Source organism: Protopterus annectens, chromosome 7.part1 (genome assembly GCF_019279795.1).
Source record: "Protopterus annectens isolate FY-2018-M chromosome 7.part1, PAN1.0, whole genome shotgun sequence".
In the NCBI taxonomy this organism is placed as follows: domain Eukaryota; kingdom Metazoa; phylum Chordata; order Ceratodontiformes; family Protopteridae; genus Protopterus; species Protopterus annectens.
The window spans coordinates 347,434,137-347,455,486 of record NC_056740.1 but is presented as its reverse complement, the minus strand read 5'-3'; the positions used below and the strand labels follow the sequence as shown (position 1 = coordinate 347,455,486).

General features: G+C 36.1%; 1 protein-coding gene across 1 annotated transcript in view; it reads right to left on the bottom strand.

Moving 5' to 3' along the window:
• Positions 1–11,379: 11,379 nt before the first annotated feature.
• LOC122807584 (V-type proton ATPase subunit S1-like protein) overlaps positions 11,380–21,350 on the bottom strand; it is a 136,775-nt gene continuing 126,804 nt past the window's right edge. The window contains exon 6 of the mRNA XM_044078498.1: positions 11,380–11,703. Within this exon, the coding sequence (XP_043934433.1) occupies positions 11,380–11,703 (324 nt within the window). The remainder of the gene's footprint in view (positions 11,704–21,350) is intronic.

The window sequence follows — 21,350 nt, the reverse complement described above, 5'->3', positions numbered from 1 at the left end:
CCAATTGTCTAGTTCTGTGACTGGGACTATGTTTTTTCTCACTGCTTTGTCAGCACATCTTGTACTCTGATGAAAAATGACATCACATTCTTGTTGATTGACTGCTTGCTGTGTTGAGAAAAAGCCAATCAACAAGCTCTTTTCCTAACAAAGCAAGCAGACAATCAACAACAAAGACTGCCAAAAAGTCCGCGAAAATTAAGGAATAAAAAGCAGGTCTCTTGGCTTCTTGGTACCTTTTTGAAAATGTACTGAGATTTTTGTGGAAGGCTGCACTGTCTTCTGTATTTTTTCCCCTTTTAGGACGGATGCAGTCGGAGCATGAGCTTTTTGCAGGACACGGGAGTTTGCTTGTAGAGGATGGTGTTGGGTGCACACTTAGCTGGATAGATAGGACACACTCATTTAATTAAATTTCGGCCTGGGCTGCTGCTGCTGTGACAAGTTCTTGGGGCTTGCTTTCTTGTGCTGCCTGCTGCTGTTTCCCTACTCACTCTGCAAGAAAGCTGTCATACCAGGAAGGTAGCAGGAAGCCACAGGAAAAAGGCTGTTTTTTTTTTTTTTTTTTTTATTATTATACAAAAAAAAACACTCTTTGCACAGAAATAGTTAACCACTGGGAATGGGAGGTAAGTGGAACTGTGCAGACCATCCAGTTTTGCCTCATATTCTGTTCTGTTTATTACTTCATGGTTTTCTTTTGGCATTGGCAGGGCATGCCTCTCAACTGTCTAGACTTTTACAGAATGTCCAGATTACTGCTTGATGTTTTTGGTCTATTTCTCATAAAATATGTGTTTTTCCTGACAAATCAGAGGACTGAATTCCGTGAATACCTGAGTTTCAGACCATATCCTTCAGAAAATGTATTCTAATGTAAAGTATTTTATTCTAGCAACTTTTAAATGTAAGAGCAATATTTAATTCTTGTCCCTATATTTACTGTGCTAAGAGGCCAGGTATGCTCGCAGGCTATTGGACCGTTAGAGAGTGTTAAACATTATATCCTTTAAGAAATATGTTTTATTTTATTCTAGCAACTTTTGATTTTGGGTCTGTTTGAAGAATTCTTCTAAGAAGTTTGTCCATATTTTTGTTTCACAAAATAGTCTGTTCCTCATAGAATTTGTAGTGACAAATCACTGACATACATCTGAGTTTATAAGAGCAATATTTTAAAATTGCCCATTATTTTATGCTTTGCTCCAGTTTCTTGTGCTAAGAGGTTAAGGTATAGTTGAGAGGTTTAACTCCATAAATGATATTTGTGTATTAGACTTCATATCGCTGAGGAAATGCTTAACAGAGCAAAAACTGTTATTTTAGTTACTTTCTAAGATAGTAAGTAATAATTCTGCCCCCTTTCTGATTAGTGCTGTCCAGATTTCTTGTGCTAAGAGACAAGTGAAGGGCTCCAGCCACAGGTTGACAATGCAAATAATTTATTGGAATAAATACCAAGACATGAGTGCTTTCATCTCAACTATGAGACTTCTTTAGATACCAAATTCTTATGCATCACAAATGTAAATACCCAAAATTTCTTTCCTGTTCATTAATTGACATAATTAGAAAATGAGTATTTAAAGGAGGTCAACAACCACCCATGTTAAAACAGTCCAAAACCATTTCTCACTTGTATAAAACCAAAACATTGCTAAATTTAAAATAACATAAACATAAAAAATAAAATATAATAATAGAGAAGTATTTGTAAGTAAACCAGCTAGGCTATAAATGTTACCCTTTTCTTTAGTATTGGTTTTACTGAAATGTCATTCAGACCAAGGGGTGATGCTGCCCTTAACCTCAGCCATATAAGTTCTCTTTTTAAGAGGGTCAATTTCCATTTGCCACTTCTTGGGTTATTTTTAATTACTTGTAAGAGCAATATTTAAAATCTGTCTCTGTTTTTTGAGCCTTATTAACGCATTCTTTTTGGCTTTGTGATTTATTCAAATCAGACCACCACATGAATACTTACAGCATGCCTAATTTGTCTTAGTTTGTCTCTATGTAAGTTATTACAGTTGCCGAGGTATTATGATTGCTGAGCTACCATGTATTTCATCTTTATCATCTTGTCAGCCACAGTATGCCTTTTAATGTCTGACCTTTGCTGTCAAGCTCTGAGTCCAGGCTTTATTCTCAGCTGGATACCTCTGTGTAACAGTTGAGGGACTTGACTTGGCACAGTAGTTACTGCTGTTCCTTCAGTTTCTGATCCACAGATTTTAATTTCAGTTGAATGCCTTCTGTGTTGGATCTGCATGTCGTCCTGTCTGTGCCAGGTTCATGTGTGTAACAGCTGCAGAATGTCACTCTGGCGCAGGAGTTACTGTTATTGCCTTACGTTACTTGACCTCCACTATTAATTTTTCAGGTGGAGTCTGTATTCGCTTGTACCCACACACTGTGTTTTTTCCCTATGGATAGCTATATATCAAGGTGTACTACATGTATGGAGAGTTTCTTGTTACAGGACATGAGCAAGTATCTCTGGCTAGTGACTATGGCACAGGCCCCGAGGCACTACTGTTGCTGGTCACTTAATCATATTGTCTGGACTGGTATTAATAGCTGTTTTGGTTTACTGTAGTGGTGCAGAATCCTGCAAGAATCATGTCCAGGAAAAGGTCAATGAATCAGCAAAAGGCTGGAAGCAGCACGATGTCTCCTAAGAAGTTAAACGCATTCCACACTTACAATAAGGCATGGGAGCAAAGTTATTCATGGATGCGATCTGTTCCAAATGCAGATGCCATGGCCAAGTGCACATCCTGTGGCATAACCTTCACTACTAAGTATGATGGAGAAAAGCCACCAGAAGTCAGACAAATATCAGCAAAACCTTCAGCTCCAGAAGCAGAACTTTGTAATGGTAAAGTTTATTCAGCCACATAGGGCAACCACTGAAGCTTCAAAAGTGACAGCGGCTGAGGTGGCAGGAGTTTCCCATGATGTAAAACATGATCACCATTATATATGCATGGACTGTGGTGGTACGCTCACACATACACTTTTCCCTGACTCTACTGTGGCTTAGAAATTCAGCTGTGAGAAGACAAAATCTGAGAACAATGTAATGAATATACTTGCAGGAGCTCCTTCTGCAGGAACCTGGAATTTCCTGTTTCTCACTGGGATCAGATGATGCATCCAGTAAAGGGAACATAAAAATGTTTTCCCTGGTTATTCAGTACTTTACTGACAGTCATGGTACACAACAGAAACTTCTGGATTTCTATGAGGATCATAATGAAAGTGCTGAGTGCATCTTTACAGGAATAAAAGCCATCTCTGTGGAGAAAGGACTAAACGTACAAAACATGTCTAGCTATGCTGCAGACAATGCCTTAGTTAACTGTGGAACTGCTTCTGCCATGTAATACATAACTGTGCAAAGCATGCAAACAAGGCCCTTGCAAGGTTTTATGTGCAGATGCTGGTTTTAAAAGTGCACAGTGAGTTCTTTACATCTACAGAAAAATTGGCAGTGTTGAAGGACTTCTGTTCTTTTCTAGACCAGAACTTTAAAGAGATTGTGCAGCATGTTGTCATAAGGTGGCTGTCTTTGTTCCCTGCTGTGGTGAGGGTGGTAGAATGATGGCCCGCTATTAAAAGTTATTTTATTATTCAAGGCCCTGAGGAGTGTCACCCCCTTTTCTGCACATTTGTGGAGGCAGATGAGGATGGCGTCAGTGGGGATATCTCAGAGGCAGAGCACTGCATACATTTCATGCTCTATATGTCCTGCAGATATTCCACAAGTCTATAGCAAAACTTGAAATTAATACACTCTCTGCCCCAGAGTTTTACATAGTAATGATAAGTCTTAAGACATAAATTGCAGAGAAGGCTAGATTACAATTTCTTGAGTGCTAAAGCTGCTAAAGCGTCATCTGCCTTAAAGCACTTTACTCCAGCTGTGGCACAGCAGGTCTGTAGGGACTTCTGTGATTTTTATTGTAAAGCACTTTGTTACCTGCAGAAGTGATCTGACTTTGATAATAGTCCCTTTAAAGCTATGTAGGTCCTCAGCCTCCAACAGCTTGTAACCTGGTCAGAACTGTGAAAAGTTGCAGCTGTTTCCAAATTGGATGTAGACACTAAAGCACTTTATTCAGACTACTGTACTTTTAATATGAGTTATTCACAATTGTGTATATTTGTAAAACGTAACCAGCCATTACTAGAGGCTGCCAGATCAAATGCAAAATATAGATTGAAATATAAGCAATGATTATAGCACATGACTTGCTCTTGCTGGCAAACTTCAACATATAAAATTGTGAAAAGACTATGATATGTTTCACTTTTTTTATAAAATCAGTAATGTGACCCATGATTTTATATTCAGTTTTCCCATGCTTGTTTATCTTTCGTTCTGTAGTGTGTGGTGTCATCTTGATGTACTGTTGTGTGTATTAAACCTTTAACAATGTACTGCTTTGAATGAATTACTGCTAAAGTTGTTTACTTTACATCTGATTCCCTGTATATTTTTTCATTTTAGTAGTAACTGCATGTGGTATTCAAGACTTGTGCTGATGGGCTTTGTTAGATAAGGGGGTGTGGTTACTAAAGGCAATGGATGTGGCTAGATTATGCATAGGGTGGGGCTTGTATGTCAGGAAATGGCATTACAGAAAGGTGGCATCTCTAACTGTAGATGACATCAATATAACCCTTGTCCAAGGGTGCCCACAGGCAGGTGCACTTGCACCCCCCCCTGGAACTGGCTGGCTGAGAAATTAATTTTATTTTAATTTAAAAAATTTTTTTTAAAAGGGTGTTCCTCTTTAAGAACGCCTTTTGCATCCATAGGCACCAGAACCATAGAGCGAGAGGGAGGGAGCTTCTCCCCTTTTACAGCTGTAAGACCTATAGGACCCATGTGTGCATTGCACACTAATGTAAATTCAAACACAAAAGTGCGCGGAGGTTGCCAGAGTCACAGTGATCCATTTATGCACTGCCTTTTTTGTTTATATGCAGGCTGAGGTAAAGATTTTTCTGCCAGAGACGTGCTCTGTTTTGTTTATTTATATACAGCAGAGGCTCCGTTTCTATCTCTGCAGGATGAAGTAAGGATTTTTTTGCCAGATAAGTGCTCCATTTTGTTTATTTGTATACAGCAGGGGCTCTGTTTTGTTTATATACACACTATACTTAAAACTGATATTTATGAACAGTTAACAGGCTATAGGAAATTCACACGTCACCTGAATGTTTTACATACACAAATGTTTATGAGCAATGTTTGTTACTCCAAACTCATACTCATCACGAGGAACATACCTTATATGGGGTCTTAAAACATTCATGGTCCTCGAAGTTTCACAATGAAAAAAGTCTGTTACACATTCAGTGTTAGCAATTCTTTTAGCTGATACCAATTGTAAAAATAAATAAATCATATCAATTAAAATATCTTGTTTATAAGTAAAAACAGCATATTTAACCATCCTATGTCCTTCCTAGCTGAAGTTGTTAGTAAGCTCTTAGTTTGTGTTCCACATTATGATGGCTAATGTTCCTCATTTTGGAGATGGAAGGTTGAGAGCTATGCTTGTACTACCTTCAAAAACATAGACTAAAATGTCTGAAGCTCCTGTTGTTCTTAATTTATGTTGCTATGGGGACAGTGTCAAGATGGCGTAGTGTTGAGTGTCACGACTTGTGGAGAGAAACTTAGAGTAAAGCAGTGTTTGATATAGACAGTCAGTACCAACTTAAAATGTAGGGGAAAGTTTACTTTTTAATTTTAGTCTGTAACAGATTCTTACTGACATGGATATGTCACAGCAATGCTCATATTTAGTCAGAAATGCTGAATATATGGTTTTGTGATTGTTGGGAAGTTTCCTTTTGCAGAATGATGCAAAGATCGTCGCCGTTTTCTGATCGCTACTCATATCCTTGTTATTACTTTGGAATAATTATGAAATAATGTAATCTTTTTCTTGGCCCATTTAATGTGGATGAAGTGTGTTTTTCTTATATTTAACAGGCTTTAACAGCCCTGCTTACATACTTACAGCCTTTTATGTAAACCACGCTGTTATTGTAAACATGAAGAACTAAGGAACAAGCTGTTGTCAATGCCCAGTCTTGGCTTGTGCTGTGCTGTTTTAGTTTATATGCAGGCAGAAGTGCTCTGTTGTTTTTGGATTCATCTCTACGCAGACTCCGTTTACTAAGGTGTGTGTTAATCTCTATGCAGGCTTATACTGGGTTGGTTTATGCACTACTGTTTTAGTTTATGTGCAGGCAGAAGTGCTCCATTTTTCTAAGGTCCATTGTGTTCGGATTAATCTCTATGCAGAGATTCCATTTACTAAGGGTGTGTGTGTGTGTGTGTGTGTGTGTGTGTGTGTGTGTGTGTGTGTGTGTGTGTGTGTGTGTGTGTGTGTGTGTGTGTGTGTGTGTGTGTCATAAGAGGGACAATTATCCAGGTCATACCTCATATTTTCAGATTGTTTCTCATAAAATTGTGTTTTTTCTGGCAAATCATTGAAGACTTAAGTTGAGTTGTAGACTTCATATCCTCAGAAAATGCATACTAATGCAAACAATTTTGTTCTATCCACTTTCTAAGGAGGTCGGGGGATGTATGTGTGTCATACCTCTCAACTGTACAGATTTTCACAGAGGCTGAGGTATGTGTGTGTGACAGAGAGTGAAATGTCCTATTTAGAGTTAGCAGGTGGAATTTATTTTCAAGGAATTGTGAGCTTCAAGAGAAGAGAAGTTTACTACTGCTCATGCTAAGTCTGCTTAAAATGTGCAACTGTTTTGTTTAGCAAATGGCATCACTATTGTGGTGTAGAATTTCAAAACAGTCTTAGTAGGACAGCAGGTAGCATACTTGCATTTTGATGTAGAGGGCTGTAGGTTCTACTCCCGTACATGTAGATTTGTATTTTAAGGGGGTGGAGTGCTGCAGTCCTGAGCATGTCGTCCTTTGGATGAGATGCCTAGTAACTATGAACGTGTGTATCTGCTTGCCACTTATTCCTATTGCAATATACAAGCTTAGCATTTTTTTAAATGTAACATAGGCAATTTATTTTTAAGGGCAGCAAACACTGAATTTGTAGATGAAACACTGAAATATATAGCTGTTTTCTAGCAACAACCTCTCCATTAGTTTTAGATCTCTTTAATGTGAAATTATTCAGATGACTTTTACTTCTGCAGAGATTGTGCATGTTGACTGATATTGGTGGATTGTAATGATAGATGTTCAAGTTACCTTTTATGGTTGAAATGTTCTGAATGGGAAATTTGTCATTATTGGTTCATATGTTTTATTTCATTGCTTACTGGAAAAAATGTTCAAAACTATAAAACACACTCTCTAAGTGGTGCTATATTAACAAGAGATATAATTCAGTTATTATATATTATAATTAATACAATCAGGAAGGTGAATCAAAGCAATTATGCATGGTTCTGAAATATGTGCAAGGGGCCTATGATTTGAAAACAGTCCAAAGGTAAACTTAACCTGCCACTGGCCAGATGCATTTTCTTTGAATGTGGGTTTCAATGCTGTTTCAGTGAATGCGAGTTTCAAAGGTAGAGAAGTTTTAATGCTAAGTCTGTTTTCATTATGACTATTGCTTTGTTTAAGTTTAGCAAATTGTGCTATAAAATAGGAGGCTACTAGGCTATTCGCCCTGAGGCCCTAAAATGTGAAATAAAAGTTGTAAATTAAAACCAAATATCTGTAATCATTGCAGAAGTAAAGCATAAAACAGTATGCACACCGAGAGTTTTAAACAGTGTTTATGGCAACTGGGGAGAAATAGCCAAGTAATGGGATACTGGCATGGCTGTGTGTGTGTGTGTGGGGTTTGTGTGAAGGGGGCAGAGTTGGGGAGGTGCTTTGAAGGGGGCGGGGTTGGGACAGTGCTCTGGGTTTGCACCCCCTTGCAAAAAATCTTGCGGGCTGCCTTGCCCATGTCACAAAGATATTACATTTCTTAGCTTCCTGACTGGTTGAAAATCCTAGTGTTGGAGAAATCCAGTTAACAAGTATGTAGTGGAACAGAGAAAAATCCCTACATGCGTCTGTGTCCATATATACTAAGAATACTGTTTACCATGAGGTGCATTGGCCTAGGATTTGGTAATTGGAATTTGGCAGTTAGAGCAGAATTAAAACGATGAACTGTTGAACTGTTTCTTTGGTCTTAGGTTTGAGACCCTCAGCCTGCATTTGCCTACTGTGCTTCTGAGATGAGTTTGAAAAAGCTCCATGTGGGCTCTGTGTTCTACCAAGTTTAACAAATAAATATATCTGTAAGTTGGTAAGGACTCAAATTTACTAATCTGAAAATATCTACTTCCTCTTCTAGCATAACAATAGTTACACTCATGCTATTTCTCATTACTAGCATATACAAAGTATGTACTATTGTGTCAGCTGCTATTAACTTTACTCTTCACTATTTATGATAAGACTAAACTAGCCCAAAGCTATCGGCACAAACATATCATGTCATACATTATCTGCAGCAATACTGCTTTAATTGAATGAACCTCAAGTCTTTACCTGCAATTGTTATACTATTTGTTTATTTTTAATATGCCTTTTAGCATTATTATAAATGGCTATATTAGCCAGTAACAAATATTTCTACAAAATATTTTACTCAAGTTCAAGTTATGTAAAAAAGTATATTGCATTTCTCTACTTCACTTGTGTAAGACTTCCTATGTTCTTCATCCATGTCCTGTGATTTTCTTCCTGGGACCCAGCTGTAAAGAAGCACTGCTCAGATGGATTATCATGGTAAACAAAATCAAATAAAGATGTAAGTTCACTCATACATACATATGTTTGGCCTTGGATATGATATACCAAGTAAAACAGAGTTGGTGCAAACAGCCTTCTACTAGCATTGAATTGTTTTTTTTTTTCTCTCACACCATGATTTTCTATCAGTCCTGATTTCAGACAGATGGGTTTAAAAACATTTGCTGCGATGAATGTAGTCTTGAGAAACTCTTCTTATATAACTGTGGTTTCTTACATTGTCCTGATTCAGTGCAAGATTTCTGGAAGGAAAATCATATTTACAGAACACCAAATAATATACAGTCGAAAGCCTAACGTCTCAGTGTGTGTGTGTGTGTGTGTGTGTGTGTGTGTGTGTGTGTGTGTGTGTGTGTGTACATGCACCAGATACTGGTTAATAATTTTCACATGTTCTGCTGGACAAAGGACATCACAGTAACAGTGGCTTCTTTAATGGCAAGAATAATGTTTCACTCTACAAAGGACACATTCCTGGACCTCATCTGTAATTAATTTCATTGTAATGTAGATATTTATTGGTCTGGTAAATAAACTGTTCCACTGCAGACTTTCGTCAGTCACAACCAAAGTGATAAACATACCTCTCAAACTTTTAGCTCAATAAGTTTGTACAAAGCCAACAATACTGAGGTAAAAAGTCCCAAAATCAGGGCTAGATTTTAAATATTGATCTTATGAACATATGATGTTTCTATAATATGCACTTTCTGAAGGATATGAACTCTGAAACTCAAATGTTTGCCTTTACTTGGTGACTTTGCCATAAAACCTCAAACATTATGAGGAACAGACCGAAAATATGAGGCAAAAATCTGTACATTCTGTGAAAGTCTGGACAGTGGACAGTATGGTGATAATCAGACGGATAGATGATTGCCTTTCATTTGACTGCTCATAATGTTGAAAGCACATATTACTGGCATATTTAGTTGAAATCTCAGAATTTCAACAAATGCTGGTAGCTTGTTGTCTGCGATTGTGAAACACTGGGGAGTGAATTATAACCCTTTCCGTACTTTACTGTGATCTTGGGGTTGGTATATATAATTAGCATTTGTATAAGGGTGGAGCCCCATATCAGGGGCACAAGGGAGCTTGACCTTGCATAATCATTATTTAAAATCTTTTTTTTTTTTTCATTTTTGTGTTTCAATGTATGATCTATGCAATACCAGGAATCTAAATGAAGACAGATAGACAGCCAGATACTTTTATATTGCTGTAAATAGATATGACTAGACAGTTTAGTGAAGCCAATTAATTTAGAACACCTTTTGGACATTGGATAAGCCAGAATACTTATAGAAAGAAGTATGTAGCTGTGGAGAGATATGAAATCTTTTAGAACTGCGACATAGAATTGTGAGGTAGAAATCTTAATGACTGACTCACAGTGCTATGCCAAAAAAATTAAATTAGATCAGGAAAATAATCTAATTTATTACTGTTTTTTAGGTGGACAAGCTGTTCTAGTAATTAGAAGCACAAAGTATACAAAATGCACATAAACAGTATGTATTTATTGAGCCAAGGTCTTACCAGAAAACATTACATCTAAGGGAAATATAAAATTACCCTGCTTCAGTAAGCAATGATATAATTGCTGGTTTTTGTATGCACACATGGTTTATACATCATGAATAACTTCTAATTGATCTTAACCTTGACTTCTAAAAATGAAATATGCTGTAGTGATCAGACCGTGTAGAAACTGCATGACTTTATTAATAGATAATTTTATAATATAACTAGCAAACCTTTTGGATTATCTCTAACTGAATATAGAAACTGACGCATTTCATAAACTCCACTGGATCAACAGTATATTACTGGGGAAACTGACAACGACAGATACAATGGCAAAGAGAAGAAAACATCATGTAAGATATACACAGTAAAGAAGATGTAAAATACACAAGTACTGTGTATTTGCTGTTGCTTTACTCATGTTACCATGCTCCATTGTTTTTTCCCCCTAAATCTTTCAGATTGCAAATAATGTTTATGATTCCAGTAAGGCCTGTAAATCAGTAGTGCACTTTCAATTTGCAGGGATTGTTTTTTTTTTATGTAAAACAAGCAGAAAGTTCTGAAACTACATACCACTTCCACATGGTAGTATAAAACAATGTTATGCGTTTTTGTTGGCCTGTTTACTATTTGTTATCAACTGTAGGAGAAGTCTGGCAATATTGTCTTGGCCATTTCTAGAAAAATATATTGTATATGTGGCCCATTCTTAATAATGAAACACAGACCCTAAAACTTTATATTCTTCAGATATGCTGTACTGAAATAAATGCATGTTTATATGTACTGTACTAGGAAAATATCAGAATATGCAGCATTTTCTCACATTTACAAGATTCTGTAGACTATTTAATATACTATGTACAATTAAATCTGGTATTTAGGATTAGGACATTGGCTGGAAACTGCAATGCTGCATTCCATACAAGCAATCAATTGTGTTGATTGTAAATACCAAGAACAACAGATCCAATATAATAAACAATCTTAAGAACAAATTGGATATACTTATTGAGGTCTTAATTTGAAATTTGTGGGCACTGCTGCATATAAAATCTACAAACTGGTTGGTGTTTAAGATTGTAACGTTCTGTATTGCTTCTTAATGGTTCTTTTTCATCCTCTGTGTCACTTTCCTTATTTGCAGAGAAGTAGGCTGTTGAAGGTTTGCACTCGTAGTATTTGTCAATGGACTTCAGGTGGATTATCATGTGGAGAACATAAGCGAGTACTAGTAGCAGTATCAGAGACATGACTAGACCCATCAAGATGGCAGGTGAGAAAAATGATGCACAGGCCATTGCATGTGAAAACCCTTCTGCTCCAGCGCCAAAACCTTGAATCTGTAGAAGAAAAAGAAACAAGTACTTTGTTTAATGTAGCTATAATAAGCAGGAACATTTACTACATAGCCCTATTCTGCAGGCTTGATCCAGGTGAGTGCTAACAATGCAATAAGCACAAGATGAAAATGGAGTAAATTCAATACAATTATTTTATAAAAAAGAACTACAGAAAAATGCATCAGTACAAGAATTTTACACCATCTTACTATAACATTTACACAAGCTGTGGCATGTTCATATTGTTTAAATCAATGTTATAGTGCCTATTTTAGGTGTTTACTTTCCACTATGTACTGACTTCTGTATACACATGCTGTTTTACATAACTCTTATTTGATTTGTTTAATTTGATTTTTTCCCCATGGGAATTGGAGTGCAGAAGTTGCTTGTTATTACCTGTCTGTGTGCTTTCTTTTTCACACCCAGGTTTCTGTAAAGACTATTCAGTCAAGGTGTGGCATACAGAATGACTCTGAAAGCTGGTGCACTTTCTGAATCATGTTTAGATGACTTCCTGCCCTGCATTCTCAACAAAACCATTGGGTTTATGTATGTGTGTATACGCACATATCTACATATCTATATTTCTACTTACCTATCTGTCTATATATCTATCTATCTATATACACTTTTGGGACTGCATGAAGAAGACAGAGTCCACTTAATATGATGGCATCAAAGAGGACTTCAGTTACAAAGGAAGTTTATAAAACCTTGAAGGAGGCAAAAACTAGGGACTGTGTACAGACAGAACTAAATCTACTCATGTATCTTCTGTACTGGGGTCAGGTACATTTATAATAATGGTACAGTATGCATTCCAGATAACAGCAGAAAAAGCAACAGTAACCACTTTAATTTGACAGCAAAGGTATAGAATAAGTTATCAGATGAGATTAGTCATTTAAGGAAAACTAGCAAAGCAGAAAGCAAAAATATTGCTCAGATTAGTCATTTAAGGAAAACTAGCAAAGCAGAAAGCAAAAATATTGCTCAGATTAGTAATGTAAGGGAAATTAGTGGAACAAAAAAGGCAACAGTTAATCCATCAACATGTCATATTTTACCTACATGCTTTACTTAAGCATTTTAACAATAAAATACAATATAAAAACAGGTATTAAAATGCATTATAAACACAGTAAAACCATAACAATCATTAATTATAAAAAAAAATTTGAAACAGAGATGTCTTAACAGCTTTTTCAAAAGCCAGCCACAGTAGCACATTCTTGCAATTACTGAGGCAGTATATTCCATAAAGACGAAGCCTGGTAAGAAAAAGATCCACAACCAAAGGTTTTCAGACATCTTTAGAACTGCTGCAATCCTTCATCAGCTGAGCAGAGAGTATGACCCAGCTGGTAGGAAGTCAGCAGCTCTGTGAACAGATTGGACTCAAAATATGCATGATGAGGTGGGTTAGCAATAAGATCTTCTATACCAAACTCAAGGCCATAGGCAGCAGGTAGAAACTCTGAGGTAGACTCGTCATTACCATGAGCCTTGAAACACAGCTCCCTAGGAAAACTGTGCAAAAATGACAGCTTGATTACACACATCCTTCAGACATATGAACAAGTGCCTTTACATCACCTCAGCAAATGTATCACAATGAAAAACATAAAGAAGCATTTTTGCAAGGGGCAATCATCTTACATCCCTTTATATTTCCCCTTACTTTATTATTCACATTGCAGGTTCATTGGACCTTGGACAGTGTGATGCCTGTCCTGCTGTTTGTCTTGAAAACTGTGAGTCTGGGGAAGTTAAAAGCACAACACAGTTTGAGAGCCAACAAATCATTCATATATGGAGTGAGCAACTAAGCAACTGTCTGTGAAATTTGCTCTGTCCTGATGACAGTGTCATCACCAAGACTCGTAAATATCTCAAAATTCAAGAAAAAAATACAATTTGATATCAGCATTATTTGGAATCTGTTAACTTATAACATCCTAACTCTCAGTATATCAAAGGCTGCCAGAATGGTTTTTGGTACCCTGAAAAGACTCACTACATAAAAAAATACAAGTTTCTGGTAGACTGTAAATATCAATACTAGAACACAATTTTCTTGCCAAACAATTTAATAACAATTAACTTGTAACGTACAACAGCTTCAGCTTACTCAATAACAAATAAAATAAAAATGCTAACATCACTAGCAGCATTAGGATTCACACTAGTATCCCAACAAAATATAATTTTATTCTGAATTACCTCCATTGATCTAGACGGCATTAACACTAAATTGTTACATCTAGAAGCTTGCCTAGACATTTACAACCTAACGATTTCAGCAGTATATTTGAATCCTGATTAAAAGATGAATACTATTTATTTATTTATTTCAATAAATAACAGCTCTTTTGCTGTTTTATTATAACAGACCAAGTTTAAGAAATGGCAGTGAAACCTTGTTACTTGCACTTAAGTAAAATATCACATGCATTACTTGCTAAAAGGAGCACAAAAATCTATTTGACTCCATACTGGTTATTTCTTAAAAAAAAAAAAAAAAAAAAAAAAAAAAAACTCTAAGAGTTATGCTAAAATCAGTGCAGCCTTGGTTTATACTTTCCCACAATCTTCTACACTTCTTATAAGCAGTATCATACAAGAAATCACTGACACATTTTATAACAGAAAGTTAATCATATTTAGTGACTTTAATATGGACTGGAATAGCATTCAAAGAAATCAGTTTAACAGAATATTATCCTTAAGCTACCTGTCTCAAAATAGTTATGAATGTACAAGACAGAATCCCAGTATGGGTAAAAGTATTTTTTTCTATACGTTAATACCAATATTCCTGACAAGGTTCACTTTATAAAGTCAAAGCATTCATTGTCGTATTCTCTCTTTATCCCCTACAACCGCTTAAACATGCTCCATCCTAGATGCCGAGTCTGCATTACTAGATGGATGATTAATCAAACTTCATTTTACTGAGACGGTAATCTCATAACTGCTATCTGTACTGTTATCAACTTCCTATCCCATATTCAAAATAGACTTTTTCCACTAAGAAAGCAATGCCTCAAAGTTAGCCAAAATATTTAGTTAACACCAAACCTTAAACATATGTTTAAATAATTAGACAATGCTTGGGGGAACTGTAAACAAGATAGCTCCAATTTAAATAAACATTCATAGTACAACAGAATAAAATTTTTCCACTAGAAACTATGAAAAATCAGTATTCCTTTGAAAAATTCAATTTGTATCACACAACTAGTAGCTAATCACATTTTAAAAAAATCTAGGTTGACTTATAATTTAAGTGAATTAATTTTAATAGATATTAAAACAATATTTCTTCTCCACTTTCTGTTCCTTTTTTACAACATCAATCACCCCTCAACATAAAACTATAAACAGTCTTAGCTTTTGTTTCAAAACCCTCAAATACGCAACTGTTCAAGACTATTTAGAAAAATAGAATGCAGTTACAATTCTGAGATCTATACGTTCACCCTCAGTTTATCAACCTAGGGAAGCAGATTTCAACTTAATCTCTAATATTTGCCTATAATCTAGCTCTAGGAACAGGCACACTCACACATATCTTCAAACATGCCTTAAACTATTGCAAAAAGCACCATCTAGTTCCTACCAACATTTGCATTTTTGCTAAAATTATATAAAACAAAAATATTGTTTATAACAAAATGCAAGAAGGAAAGAATAAATATAACATTCTGAGATATCACAATGGTTTTCAGCCTGATTTGGTAACGTAATACATTCAGATTTGAAGGTAATCAAGGATATTTTAGAAAAATAAGATAAAGCAAAACGTTTATGATAGTATTAAATTTAGGGGCACTTTTGCATGTAACGCGTACAGACAGTGAAGATATACAGCTAATTCAACCTCCTTTGTTGTACAAACACTTAAAGGACTTATGAAGCACCTATTTTAATCGCAAGTCTAAGGATTTAATATATGTTGCTTCCTGCTAACATGCGAAGACTTTTATTACAAAGTACACAAAAGAGTGTTTGTAAAGAATCTATGAACATTATTACATCATTAGTATCAGAATTAAAAATAAAGCTTTGCATAAGCATATGAAATCAATAAATAATGCACAAGATGACTAAAATAAGATATTGTCACAGGCAAAAATTAAGCGCTTTCATTCTTTTTAATGTCATTTAGAACTTTTTCAGAAAATAAAACCACTCTCCCATCATACCTTTTAAACAGATTCAAAAATGTCACATGATACCAATCAACCAACCACATCAATAAAACCAACAAAATAAAAACTATTTATATAACACATGTATGCATGTAAAAGATATATATATCAAATTTTCAATGTAGTCACTCTAAATGACTCTTTGAACCTGTACATAACATTTTATATTTATAGCCTCATTGATTTCTGGTGCACAATCTGCTTCAAGTCCAATTTGCCAAGCTGATTCTCAGCATTCTAGTAAGGTCTTAAAGTCCCCTAAAAAACAAACAAACAAAAAAAAACTGTCATCTATTTGGTCCAAGACTGAAAAGGAAAACTTCTTAAATTCTGGACATGTCAACATATGCCTAACCAAAGCATTTTTGGAATCCCTTTTCTTATGACTAATGTGTGCTCATAAATCCTTCTGCTTAGAGTTCTAATAGTTTTCCCAATATAAAAACTATTACAGGAATCACAATTTGCTGTGTAGACCACACATCTACTTTGACAAGTGCATCTATCTATGGCCCACACCACCCATTTCAAATGCTTGAAATCAGCAGAAGATGAAGTACTGATGAACTTATACTGTTTACAGTGCCCACAGCAAAAAGCACCTAACACAGTAGAATTCCTTCTTTCTCTTCCACCCAATCTCTTCTTTTCCAAAATAGTCTTGATGTTACATGTTCTTTTTCCTATAACTTGGACCAAATCTACATTCTCAGACAAAATTTTCCAGTTTTCAGTGATTATATTTTTTAATTAGTCCAAAAAACCAACAGAAACTTGGTAAAGTAAAACACATAGATGAGTGTCACAAATATAGAGAAATAACAAGTGAAATAGCAATGCCAAAGTTTTTTAATAAAGCTTTCGGTGATAATACTTCATCAGTAATACTGATGAAGGATTATTTCTGAAAGCTTTATTAAAAAACTTTGGCGTTGTTATTTCATGTGTTATTTCTCTATATTTTTAATTAGCCACATCTCATTTGAGATGGGTAAAAGGGAAGGCTAAAAAATGCCTTGCTCCATGCCCTGCATCAATGTTTATTGAGCTACACCTACCAAGCCCAGTTTGTTGTTTTTCACTTAAAATAGGTCATGCTGTGGTGTCTCTAAGTTTCAACACCTTACTCTCTATGTTACTTAACCATAAATGGTCATAACTTCTAGCCATAAAAAAGTCCTAAGTTCGACTATTTCCTTCAAAAAAGTACCGTGATCAGTGGTCAAATGCCTTAATTGAATAAGCTTCCCCATGACTACCCCTTTTTTGGTGTGTGTTAGACCAGGGTTTTTCATTTTACAGACATTAGACAGGCTAAAAGAACACAATAAGCTAGAAATGGTGTTTCATTTATGCATACATTTTAAAAGGCAAAAACAAAGATTCTTTCACTGACCTTGCTGGCTAGGAAATGATGTTTTATTTATGCATACAAAAGCAAAAACAAAGAATCTTCCACTGAATGTTGACCTTGCTGAAATAACAGTTTGTCAAGGGAAGATTGCACAGAGTACTTGTTATATTCTTTTCTCAAGGAAAGAATCAAGAGATAAGTTAAGCTAAAAACAAGATGTAGTCTAAGGATCAAGGATTAGGGGTGGATATAGTCAATAGCAGAAAATTACTGAAAAGGAGAATGCTGTGTTCAGGATAGCAGGGCAGTTAAGGTTAGTAAGTTCATTCGACCTGTTACTTAAAAGAAGATGACTAACACTCGAGCATGAGTACAGAAAACAGGTCATCTAGAGACTATGTCAGCTTACATTATTCAGGACAATCCGAATGATGTACAGCAACTTGAATTGTTTATCAGAACTGTTAATGGAGACAGTATTTCAGATATTGTGAACATATAATAAAATTTTATTAAATGAACTATAGTGTTTGGAGAATTCATGCTAAACAGTGCACAAGACTTGGTTCGTAAGGGAGAGACTGACACCTACTGAAGCATGATCTTGGGTAATTAAGACTTTCATTTCTCAGTCTCATGGCATACAGTGTTTCCAGCTAACTACGGTAAAGTACCTTCAATCAAATCTTACAGTGTGTGTGGGATGCAAACTAGTCCAATGCAGATACTGATTGACAAAAGTAGGCTTTCTATAAATCTTACTAATAAAAGTCTTGGTAACTGTGTCAAAAGTCAAATTTAAATCTAAGAAATTTATAGAGTTAAAAAATACACTAACAGAAAATTTCAAAAATTCAGTAGTCATATTTAAGTCACAAACCAAGGCTTAAAAATCATCAAAATCCACCTTCCACAACAAGAGCACATCATCAATAAAATGACGGTATAATGAGATATCAATAACTAGTGTGCTTGAACAAATATTTGTGTTCCCACATCGCCAAAACCAATTTAGCAAAAATAGGAGCTACCATTGCTCCCATTGCCACTCCAGATATTTGTTTATAGAATGTGTCATTGAACATAAAAAAAAATATTGTCCAGCACAATCTCCATCAATGAACAAACAGTACTGATCTTGTTGTTATCAAAATCAGTAAAATGAGTCAAGTATTCATGAAGGTATTCCAAGCAGACCTCTTGATTTATACATGTATACAAAGAAGCCACATCTAATGACACAAAGAAAAAAGGAACCTCAGGCTTCTCAAAATCATTTGAAATCTCCAGAAGTTGCCGAGAGTCCTGAATATATGACTTAGATGCCTGGACTACAGGATTCAGAACATAATCCAGCCATGTCAAAATAGGTTCAGTCTTAGTGTACCCAGCCGATACAATGGGTCTGAAAGGTGGTTGTACCTTATTTTTGTGAACTTTAGGAATCCCAAAGAACATGCCATTTTCGGAAAAGGTACACTTGACAAAGTTTGTAGATGATTGCAAGTTGGGAGCCATAATTAACTCCCCAAGTGCTGTTGACATCCTACAGAAAGGCCTCACTGAGACCAACGACTGGTGTCAGAACCATGGCCTTAAACTCATTGCCAAAAAATGTGTTGTCATCCCCTTTAGGAAAAACCTGGTTCCCAAGAATTACCACATTGATGGCAGTCCACTGAGAGATCTGGGAACACAGGTTGACAGCAACCTCTCTTTTGACCACCACATTGCCACTGTGGTCAGAAAGTCCTTCTATGTGGCACATCTCATTACTAAGGGTTTTGTATCCAGGAAGAAAGAAGTCATTGCCTCTTTCTGTTCTTCTCTCATTAGGCCAATCATCGAGTACAATGCCCCATTTGGCATGTACCTCACTAGACACTTGCAATAACTGGAGAGGCCGCAAAAGTACCTCACAAAGAGGATCCTAGGCCTTAAACACTTGTCCTATATGGACAGACTCAAAAAACTCCAACTATTCTCTGTCTCATATTGCCTACTTAAAGGTGATCTCTGCTTGACTTACAAAGCCATGTCTGACCCAGTTCTGTTAGAAATGCTACATCTAAACAAATCCCAATCCCTATGCACTACATGCTCCAGAGGCCTCAACCTCATTACCAGAATCAACAGAACAAGCTGGAGGGACAGGTTCATAACCCAGAGACTGCCCATGCTATGGAATAAGTTTCCCATACATGTCAAGTGGAGCGCCTCACTGGCCCTCTTCAAGAGAAATCTTGATGAGTGGATAGGAAACAGAAAATTCGCCCCAGGGATCACTCCAGTGGCTCTACTCGACAGAGGCTCTGGGAACTAAGGTCAGCTTGTAAAAGGCTCCAGGGCCATTAGCCTAGTACACTCATATGAACCTATGAACCTATAATCCAAACCACCTTGACTGAATAAATCAAACAAGGACTGATCAATACCAGAATAACATCCTTGAATGAATTTTGTTGTCACAACTTTGTAACTCATTTCATCCTTCAACAGATTTAACATAGCTGAATTGTAATCAGCCTTGTCCATAACCAACGTACCACCCTTGTCCGCCTTCATTATTCTCAAATTGTGATTTTTAGACAACTCATTTAAGGCCACTTTCTCTCCTTGCTTCAAATGATCAAACTTGACCTTAGATTTTAGTATATTTCTAAAATCACTCTCACAAGCATTATTAAATACTTGCAGGGTGGTATTAAGTAAAGGATTGAAACTACTATGTTTTTTGGGGCCAGTGTTAGGTGTAATGGATCTCGGGAACTCATGCATCACATACTGCAGATTTAATTTCCTTAAATATAATCTGAAGTCAATAATCAAATGTGTGATGTTCACAGACACTGCTGGAATAAAAGAAAAACCCTTTTTCAGTACAGAAACCATATCATCTGCAATGTCTGTTTGCTCAAATTTAAAATGTCCATTTCAAACTTCAACTCTTTTTCTGGTTCTTGCCTTTGCCCTTCCCCTTGGTTTGAACATTGTTGGACCACTTTGGGGTACGTTTGTTTACTGATTGGTCCACTAAAAAAGGGCCTGTTTGAGAAGAGGAGGATGATGGCAAATTAATATCAATTTCATGACTCACATTTTGGGTCTTATCACTCATGTCTCTCTTAGCATTAATACCATGCTGCTTTGAACAGCAATAGTTGAAGAACCCAATGATGTTTTGTCAGAGTTGGATGTACTACCACCACAAGTTTCACTAGAATTAGTTTTCAATGGATAAGCTGTATTAGCAGCATAAGCAGCAACATCACGGCAAAGCTTACCCTGTTTTCTACTAATTATAGTGGCTCTGTGCTGATCAGCCTTGGCACTAATACCTGAATACAAAGTTACTAATGAAGTAAAATTATCTGAAGACTTTATTGCATTTTTCAAAGACTGTATTTGTGCTCTTAAAACTTCTAAATCATTTTAATAATGTCTAATTAATGCTTTTTTTAATTAACACTTTTTTAATCTTTTACATAGATACATACATACATGTGTTATGTAAATATTTTTTATTTTGTTGGTTTTATTGATGTGGTTGGTTGATTGGTATCATGTGACATTTTTGAATCTATTTAAATGGTATGATGGGAGCGTGGCTTTATTTTCTGAAGAAGTTCTAAATGCCAGAAAGCATATTGTCATTCCCTTTGGGAAAAATTAGGTGCCCATGAACTACCACATAGGCGGTAGTCCACTAAACACTGAAAGTGTGATAAGAGACCTGGGGACACAGGTTAACAGCAACCTCTCCTTTGATAACCACATTGCCACTGTAGTCAGAAACTCCTTCTATGTGGCACATCTCAATACAAAAGGTTTCTCATCCAGGAAGAAAGAGGTCATAATCCCTCTCTACTCACCTCTCATTAAACCTATTATAGAATACAACACCCTATTTGGCATGTACCTCACTAGACACTTACAACAACTGGAAAGGTCTGTGATGATAGGGGAAGGCTAGTGGAGATAAGTGAAGGCTGCCAGCCTAGCCAGATAGAATTTTATAGATAATTCTGTCATTTGTAAATATTAATGCAAGCCACAGGCTTGTTGTCCTAAATGGA